We start from the raw sequence: 10,000 nt of genomic DNA, 5'->3' as shown, positions 1-10,000 counted from the left end.
CAGCATCTCAAGATGGAACAAGAAAAATTACAGGTTTGTTTGTTACCTGACATATCACATGAAAATAATTTTCTGTGGCAATGTGATGGTTTTTTTAACTCATGAATGGAAATATTCAATTACAGGTTTTTAAACGATACCAAATGCATCTGAAATGTATTACAATTCTTTTTTTGTAATTCCACACCAACAGTCATGTTTTTCTTCTTTCAAATAATCAATATTAAAAGAGCAAATACTGCCAGAAACCGTGGGATCAGGTGTTTTCCTGGATTATGATCCAACAACGCTGTCTCATACAGAACTATTACGTAATGTAAAGGATTCAGAAACGTAGCCAAAATTCGACTATATGCCACGATACCATTTAGTTGAGAACAGCAACTACTGGAACTGTTGAGCGTAACAATATGCCGTTTGGTTTTTAACAACTCAGTGGTTCTGGAAAAAGAAGAAGAAGAAAAGATGATACACAGTTCTGCTACTTGTTAGCACTGTCGCTCATGAGAAGAGTAGGGGGCATCATCAAACCTGATAACAATAACAGAATTTTGCCATTCGTGGATAAAGAGTCAAATCTGTTTCAGAATTTGTGACAAAGCATTTTAGGAGTAAGTTTTTATTATCTTTTATTAATTGTTCATCAATACCGATCAATAAAATAGCTGTTTGGTTTGTAAAATGTTAGAAATTAGCAAAAAAAAAACCACATCTCTCACATTATTTTTGCCTACAAGAATTCACATTTGCGGCTGAAAATGTCTGGTTACTATGATACTGGCTTTGCAAACTAAAAGAGCGAGGCTCATACCTGCTGGAAGTGGATGAGGGAGCGTTTCGGGCTTCTTGTATTTCTGGTGATTTTAGACTGCAGGAGTCAGGCAGTTTAAGGTTGTCTACTCTGTTGCCGAGAGTCGAACGTGTTAAACAAAAAATGGAACGACATGCGTTATCCTCCTTTGAAGAGGACTTTATTTGGCACTACGAAATGCTTTCAATTTGCTGACGAAGGACAGAAAGTGGAGGGGAAAAGGTGGCGGGAACGACAGAAAGAAACAGACTGATGCACGTAATGCCAAAATAAAAGATTAGACCCACTCATACAGAGCTGTGCGTGTACAGTAAACACACACACAGTCATAGGGTGTGTGGTGTGTGTGCACGGCCCTCTGCTGCAGTTGTAGTAGCAGTTCAGCCAAGCGGGGAACATAAAACCAGAGCGAGGAGCCAGGCTCCTCCACACATATGCACACACACACACACACACACATGCATTGTCAGCTCTGGCACACTTCACAAAGGGATGTCCTGCATCCACACTGCCAGTTCACACACACACTTGTGCCACAGTCATGCAGGCCTGTTGTAATGACAGGTACATCTGCATGTACATGTGAATATATGCATGCGTGTGTACGTGTATCTGTGTGTGTGGTGTTTAGAGCCAGGCTGTAATCCAGTGGCCTATATAAATAAGCTTTGTAGTGTATAAACAGTTTTATGAACAGCCCTTCAACTGGCTTCAACATAATAAGAGAGCTGCGTTACATGTGCACCCCCCGAGCAGACCGAGCCGAGTGCATGTGGAATAAACACACACACACACACACAGAGCGAGCAGCGAGTGAGCCAAAAACAGCAGCTTTCCCTCTCACCACGAAGAAGTAAATGCAGCATGGATGTCGAATCATTCGCATAAACACAAAGAGCCAGATCAATAAACAATCCTCCATCACAGAGCGCGTACAGTAGTGGGCTTTGACGTCACGGACGTCGCGGACACGCTGTCACTGCTGTAAATACAGCAAACTGCTTTTTCTTTTCTCATCACGCCTGCCGCTGTCATTGTTTTGGAACGGGGTTTTGCTGGCCATGATCATCTGGAGGTGGTGGGGGACGGGGGTCTTTTTGTTTCAACTGATCTGTCGCTGTGTTTGGCCGACGTCGCTGCGGCAGAGTGTCTGCGCCGCACTTCCCAGGGATCAGCTGTCAGTCAAAGTGTGTGGGCAGCGTGACGTCTTTCCCTCTGATTTTTCTTCTTTTTTTCACCCTTTGATGTTGTTGTTGTCTCTTGGTGGCGGTGGTGATTGCTGTCCATGCCCTGTTCTTTTTATATTTAGTCCAAACCCACTGCACATATAAAACTCATCACTTCCTGTGGAAGCAGGGTTTTTTGTCCCAGGAAGACTCAGCAGACAATGCTGTAAATAAAAAACGGCTCTTGTATCCATTTTAAATCATTTCCCACAGAGCTGACAAAGCTGATTTGCACTGTAAAAAATAAACCAAAAAAAAGAGGCTTCCATGTTTTGATCTTCCCATTGCACCTTATGTAATTTCCCACTTCATAGACAGTTCATGCTCTTCTTCTGATTAATTCAAGTCAATTCAATTCACAACAGCAGGCACTTTCTACCCCCCTAACATTCACGAGGTCACCAGCAACCTGTTCAGGCCTAGGTTCAGGTTCACATCTAGCCTTTTGTATAATATCAGACATACTCAAAAGAAAATCGTACAAGAGAAGTAGCATGAAATACCTGTTTTGCATGAAGCTGAGATGCATTTTATCCCTGACCCTAAACAAGTGGTTCACCTGGCGGATGTGAAGAGGTTAATTAAAGTAAAAACTAGGCGACATCAGAGCAAGATTCCCAATGTTCCGACAGTCCCCTGTGAACAAGCACCTGACAAAAGTATGAAAGAAAGAACGCCACATTAAGGATTCTATTGTGTGATTTTAATCTATTTGTTATTAATATAATGAGCACTTTTTATTCTACATTGATTATGCCATGATCCGTGTGCAGAGGCATACTCAGCACATGTGCACACGCTCTCTACTCGTCTACTTACTCCAAAACCACCGTAAATGTAAACAGTGTAACATGTGCAAATTGAAACGGACGCTTCCTGCCCAACCGGGCGATGATTTGGAGGAAAAGGCTCCAGCTACTTTTGCAAAATGTTTTGCATAAATAGTAGAAGCCAGCACGCCTTTGCAACAATAATACATCTGCTTTGCATTTCATTGAAACGCTGCCATCTTCTAAGAAGCACTATAACAAAGTGAATCTGACGGTGACAAAGAAGCTCAACAGATCAAAGGTCACAGCAGCCGAGGTCAGCCTAATATGCGTCCAGTGTTTCAAAGAGTCTTTGCTGGAATCTCACTTTACTTTCCTTTGTTAGTCCTACTTCAGTCAAGAAATCAGCTGTTTAATGTCCCCTAGGGGAGTCACAAGTAACCCGGCTGATGTTTCTGTGATGTCATCAGGGTTACCTCACGAGTCAGCCTCACAAACCGCAGCAACCGGGTTTGAAGGATGAGGGGAAAGTCTTCTAGAAGCAACTCTCGCTGCAAGGGCCCCCCCTCTTTTCTAGGATTACGTAGATTTACTGTCATTTCAGTCGTCTGAAGGACTCACAAACTGCACGTGTACAATCAGCAGTCAGATCTGATAAAGACTGCTTGGAAGGTTTGCCCAAAATAAACCTTTAAAAAAGTTCTACAACTACCATCTTGGAACTCTCCACTACATATAATGTGCATGACGTAGAGGCAGCGAGCGTTACAAACGTCAGGACACATCGTGCTTTTGCTGTGTCACCGTCCAGCTTTGCAGAAGTTCAAGATAACTAGAGTGGCTCTCTAAATGAAAATGCAGGCTACGTTTTTGTTCAGCGCTGTGACTTATGTAAAAAAACGATGAGCATTATAAAACAGGATAAAGGGCGAATCAACAGGCTTGTCTTTGTTTTATTGCTACTCTTTAACACTCAGCACCAAAAGGCTTTTTTTTCCTTTGCTGTTGTCCATATGCAGAGCTTCAGTTACTTAATCATGAATTTTTTTTGTGAGCATCAAATAGAAAACATTAAGGCCTCTCTGAAGGATTATGAACTTTTTCCACTCATCTCAGTGTGCAGCATGCTCTACCCTGCTGCTGATGTTTCCTCGCACACACCGGCAGCGTTTGCGTTCGGCAGGCTTCCTTCAAGACAAAAGCCACATTCCCACCGTTCAAACGCTGCACTCGAGGCCGCTAAACAAAACGCAGTGAAGGGAAAGAATGAAAGAAAGATGGACATAAACAGAGGGAGGGGGCAGCAACAATAGATTAGTGATGGCAGCCAGCGTGTGAAATCTCTTTGTAGGCTCGCTGGGATGCGCCACAGCACAACACACATGGCCGCACACGCACACACATACACCGAATGTACTGTAATTGATTCAGTATCAATTGGCTGTCTTGGATTTGCATTGACTGCTAATGTTGCAGCGAGATCAAGAGAGAACGAAAGAAAAAGATAGAGAGACGCCAGAGCCAAAACAGAAAAAAAAGAGAGGACGAGGACAGACGTGAGATGGAGAGCGAGCGATCTGACACCAAGCCAGGCAATGAATGGGTGTTAAAAATGCACTAATGTGTATTGAGGTGGGCAGCATTAGCCGGTGATGATAAGCTAATTGCTAATCAGTAGATCATAGACTAACAATGCTCATGTTACGAGGCTTTGAGCCAGGATGGCTCCTCAGTGGGTTGACTAGCATGAAGAGCTGCATTTGCCTTTTTTTTTTTTTTTTTTGGAAGGAAGGAAGGAAGGGAAAAAAATGGGAATGATAAATTTGTCTCAAGAAATGTAGCGATTTATCATCATGTCCAAGCGGCGATAATATCTGGGTTAATGAGCTAATATTGATAAGCTAATTCAGCTTATCAGCCAATAATTCTCAGTGAAATCACTGGTCAGTAAAGACGAGCAATTCTCCGCACTGGCCGTGTATCAATTTGAGCTCATTAACACAAATATTAGGACTGGTTTTCAGCCCTTTGTGCTAATTACGAGAAATCAACTGACAAATCAGGACAGCGCGGGGGGAAAAATGCATTTGCCGTCGAAGTAATCCACGAAGAATTGATGCTAAAATTTCAATTTTCAAGCCTCTTTTTTTTTTCAATTTGAGTAAAAGGAGCAAAGATGAAGACGCAGCCATTCACACGCAAATACACACACACACACACACACACACGCGGAAGCCCCACTCTTTTGAGACATTAGCGATGCTGTTTCTGAATGAGGGATGCCTCAGGGATTATAATCAGAATTTTCATCTCAGTCAGGGATTAATAGAATAAATGGGCAAGAGAAAGAGAGAGAGAGAGCACTAAATGTGTGTGTGTGTGTGTGTGTGTGTGTGTGTGTGTGTGTGTGTGTGTGGGTGGGTGAGCATTTACGCTGGCTGTTTTGCATCACCGATCGGCATTTTGCCTGTACAGTCCTCACTCTCTCTCACACACACACACACACACACACACGCACACAGGTGTGTGTCAGCTCTACTCGGTCGGGGCTGTTTGATATGTAAATAGCAGCGTTCCGGCACAAGTCGGACGCTTTGTGTTCCTCTGAGCCTCACAGCCACTCTGTGCTTCTCTGACCACAGACATATTTTACAACAAGCAGTCGGAGCATCATTATATACATGAGAAGATACATGCAGGAAAAAGTATGCAGCGATTAAAAAAAGGGAGGAGGGGTGCTGTAAAATAATTCCTCCAATGTGAGATGAAAAATATTTGGTTGTTTCTAAAAGAAAGCAGATGGAGACGGAGCAACAACAACAAAAAAGGGGGGAAGGGAAGGAAAAATGAAGATGGTATGGTCCTATTTTATCTGATTTAAATGAACAGAGTAATAATGAGGCAAAAACTAAACCCCAGTAGAAATTCTGTTAGACTGAAAATACTGAGATTAATGACAAAGCATGTGTCTACAAGTGTGTAGATTTTTTTAATGGCATTAATTGCATTTCTGTTTTAAGGCCTATCTGTGGGAGCAGAGGCCTCATACACAGCAAGGAGGAAGCAGCAGCCCTCACCTTGCTTTTCTTGTGTGTGTGTGTGTGTGTGTGTGTCATTGTTTTTGGATGGCAATAATCTCGGCTGAAATTCCAGCAGATTATTACTTTTTCTTTCACATATTTACTCCACCGTGACAGTTTGAGGTCAATTACGATGAAAGCTATGGGTTTGGTCGGGATGGGAGGGATAAGAGAAAGAGAAAGAGGAGGAGGAGGAGGAGGAGGGAAACGCTGGCTTTGATTATCGGCTATCAGACTGAATGTGTTGCGCAAATTCAGCATGTGAGGTTTGTGCTGGTGTGGATCCAGCGGCTGGGAGAAAAGAAAAGAAGAGAAGGGAAGGGGGGAAAAGGAGAGCGGACAGGGTGTAAATAAAGCAGACGGACAGTTTAAAGGCTGGGGTTTTCCTTTTCCAGACGAAAATTCCCAACATTTAATAATAATGCTCGGCCGGTCTCCCGTCCACCTCGACATCGACATCAGACAAGATATATAACGCTGCCTTCTGAGCGTACAGCTGTTCCTACCAAGACGTTCCCACACACAACGCTATTGAAGCCACCAGACGCCGGTATTATGATGTAAATCGCTCTAATAACCCAGTTTAACTGGTGAGCGTCTGAGTGTGTGTGGGAGTGTGTGTATGGGGGGAGTGTGCAATCAAACATGCAGACGCTACAGAAAGTGAAAAAAAAGTCTTTCTAGAGCCGTAGAGACAAAGGTCAAAGGTCAAACCCATCCCGTTTCCTCGCCTCCACTGTAAATTTTGAGCTGGTGGTTTCGGTCACGTTTGCTTCCTCAAACGCTGAAGCGGAAAAAACAAACTGCAACATTTAGGATTCCCGAGTTACGTTCAAGCGACAAAGTGTGCTGCGTTTCAACGCGGATGCGTTTCCGCTGCTCCGTGTCATCTCTCTCTCTCTCTGTAACAGCTAATTTAGTACAGGCAGCCCGCCACTAAAGACTACTGCTAATTAAAATGCACGAGAAAAGAAAGAAAGAAAGAAATGGCGCCGCAACAAATAATTAGTGGCGTTAAGACGCTTTAAATAAACGACTTTCCCTCCATGAGCAAAACTTTTTTTTCTCCCCCCCTCCCTCGCTCTGCTCGCCTCTCATTTGATTCCTGGGAAAAGGAAGAGAGGCGGAGCGGCTAAAGTGGAGGAAAAATAGCCAGTTTTACCTATGAAGTCTGGCACGGAGGTAAACTCAGAGAAGAAGAAGAATGAAAGCTGATGGAGAGCTGGGCTGCATTTAGTCGGGTAAGATGTGGCGGTGGGAAAGAGGGGGGTGAAAACCACACCAAGAGCAGGACACATCTGCTAGGGCCACATGAGAGGGAAAAACACACACACGCACACACACATTTCATGCACACAGATTCTCTGCACCCAAACTCAAAAAGAGGCCGCAGCTACTCCCCAGACTCAAAGTCACACACAAACACACAACTAATGCTGACCAGTGGCACCACAAAGTCAAGGTCACCCTTAGCTCTTTGCAACTGGCCTGTGGGATTCAGTCACTGTGGCCAAGCTGGGCAAACTGGGAAAACACTCACATTCCATAACACACAGACACACACACTGGAATTTTAGGGGAACTGTAGAAGGGGTACACACACGCTTTTTGTTGATAAAAACACACACATGTAAAAAAAATTTAAAAGAAAAGAAAGAAGAGAAAGACGCCCTAAATCAAACCACAGGGCGTCAACACAGGTGAACCCTCGCCACACCTGTGTTGTTTGTCTCACAAAGACACACACACACACACACAAACACCTCACACGCTCCACCCCCTTCTAACCACTAACAGCCAATCAGATTTCTGTCACGTGTGTCTCAAAAAAAACCCCCAAACAAACAAAAAAGCTTCCTTGGACATAAAATGTGAAATAATGAAAGCAAGAGCTCAGGCTGCAGAAAGCACACACATCCGCTCATCTGCAGCAGTGAGCGCATCCAAAACACTGAGGAAATAATCTCGACAGTGAGCGCGTTAGAACACCTACGGGTGACATTTCTGACTGTGTCTTGGTCACTTTCTGGCTTCTGTCTGATTTGAATGGTTTGTTCACACTTAAGCTGATACTGAGGGGTCCTCTGGGGGATATGATCTTGCCACATGGTGGCTGTGCTTGTATCCAGAAAGAGGTGATGTGTGTTGGTTGGTGTGAAAGCAGTTCTGGTTACCTGGGAGGGGCTCCTGTTTGGGGCAAATGCCCCGGGGTGATGAGAACCGGTCTTCATCTTCGTCTGCCAGTGTGGCCTGGACACCCACTTCCAGCCTCCGGCTGCGCAGGGAGCCCATTGCAGGCGAAGGAGTGAGGGCCAAGCCAGGGGAGGGTGAGGGGGGCTTGTCCAGCCCCCTGCCCACAGTGAGGCAGGGCGGACCGTGGCATCGCTTCCTCTTGTGCTCAATGAAGAGCAAGATGTCCGCCAGGGGGAAAGTGGCCTGGCACTGGCCGCAGGTCAGCAGGTCCTGCTCCAGAGACGGGTGAGCGTCATGACCCAGCCGGGCCAGCCGGCTCACGTTCGAGCCCGGGTGGTGCCCGTTGAGGCTGCCACTCTCCTCCGAGTTCTCCGAGCAGCGCTCCGACAGCTCCTCCGACGAGACAACAGCCGTGGAGAGGGGCTCAGCTGCTGGCGAGTCAGAGGGGAAGAGGGAGAGAAGAAGACAGGGGTGGGAGGAAAGAGGGAAATTAGAAGGCGATGCTTACTCAGAACAGAAAAGCAAAAACCACATGTTTATATTTTCCTTTTCTCTTTCTCCTGTAATTCGAACCTATTAATACAGTTGTTTTTTTGTTTTTGTGAGAATTGATGACAAGGAAGAATCCACAAAACCTCTCTCAGTGTGGATCACAGTTAGAGAGACACAAAGCTAAATAAAAGGTCGGCATGCGGCACGCACAATAAGGGGGGGTGAGAAAATGTGCCTTGTAATGATAGAAAAGCATGTAATACAGGGGAAATGATTACAACGCGAGCCGGTGTGGATCACAACAATAAATGGTGGGAAATTCTATCCTGAAAAGCTGCAAAGCTCCAATCAGATTGCTCCAAGATAACAATTTGGTAGCCAATGAGAGCTTAGAAAATGATGCTTAAACACAGTATTCACCGAAAGAAAAATAAAATAAAAAAAACTAAAGATGTGGACGAGTTTGACTTGCCTAACCTTGTTTGTAGAGGGTTTGATCCTGTAATCAGCAGAAGGGAAAACTGTCACAAACATGTCCAACATATGTGCCGGGGAAAGGGAAGAGAGGGCAGGCTGCACGAAGAGAGTGCGTCTGTGTGTGTGTGTGTGCACGCGTGCCCGTGTGTGTGCATGTATGCGTGTGGGCGAAATAAAACTCTTCCCTCAATCCTCGGCCTCGATTACATGTGGCTGACTTATAGTTCTTAGATACCAGGCTCTTGTACAGCGGGAAAATCGCCCCAAAATGAGCCGTTCAACCCGATTCCTCACCCCTCCGAGGCCGGATTAACTCCTCGCTGCTTTTTTTTTTTTAAGAAGCCTTTTGTGGAGGCCAGACTCGTCCTGCAGCAGGAGGGAGAGGAGCGGCGCAGTCGGCCGAATTAGGGAGGCGAAACGGGAGAACATAATTCACCGTCCCTCTTTTAAAGAAAATCTTCCAGTCCAAGGTGAAGAGTGTGACTCTGCACTAGCCGCCTGATGCGTGTTGACCTTCTTTACTCAGCCGCCAATTTCACATTTTAATGAACTTAAGACCACAGAGAATCAAAAAATAGATTTTAATTTTCACTGTCTGGCTGATTGGTACAGATTTTGTCTGATAACAGGGATAGGTTAGAGCTCCTGCGTGTGTGTGGGAATGCGTGTGTGTGTGTGTGGGGGGGGGGGGGTTGAACTGCTCAAATGAAGTGTGTGTATGTTTGAATATGGAAGGATACAAACTCCATTGCAACCTGCGTGTTTGTTTGTATGCGTGTGTGTGTGTGTGGATATTTTGACTGTCAGCAATATTCTGTGGTTATTTTTGAGCCAGTAGTTTTGTTGTGCAACATGAGGCTGAGTCACTCAATGGAGGGAAGAGGGTCAGCTTGTGACCAGTGTTCCTCTTTTCTTCACTGTGTGGTCACAGCAGAGCTGTAGTGAAAAGTA

At 45.0% G+C, this 10,000-nt stretch overlaps 1 protein-coding gene across 1 annotated transcript in view; it reads right to left on the bottom strand.

Annotated features, from left to right (window-relative positions):
* Window positions 1-10,000, bottom strand: part of LOC102212099 (B-cell lymphoma/leukemia 11A-like) — a 52,214-nt gene that overhangs the window by 39,078 nt on the left and 3,136 nt on the right. The window contains exon 2 of the mRNA XM_013914049.1: window positions 8,062-8,511. Coding sequence (XP_013769503.1) covers window positions 8,062-8,511 — 450 coding nt within the window. The remainder of the gene's footprint in view (window positions 1-8,061; window positions 8,512-10,000) is intronic.

The sequence above is a fragment of the Pundamilia nyererei genome, unplaced genomic scaffold, assembly GCF_000239375.1.
Source record: "Pundamilia nyererei isolate P.nyererei 1_Seehausen unplaced genomic scaffold, PunNye1.0 scaffold00168, whole genome shotgun sequence".
NCBI lineage: Eukaryota > Metazoa > Chordata > Actinopteri > Cichliformes > Cichlidae > Pundamilia > Pundamilia nyererei.
This window is presented reverse-complemented; position numbering and strand designations above follow the sequence as displayed.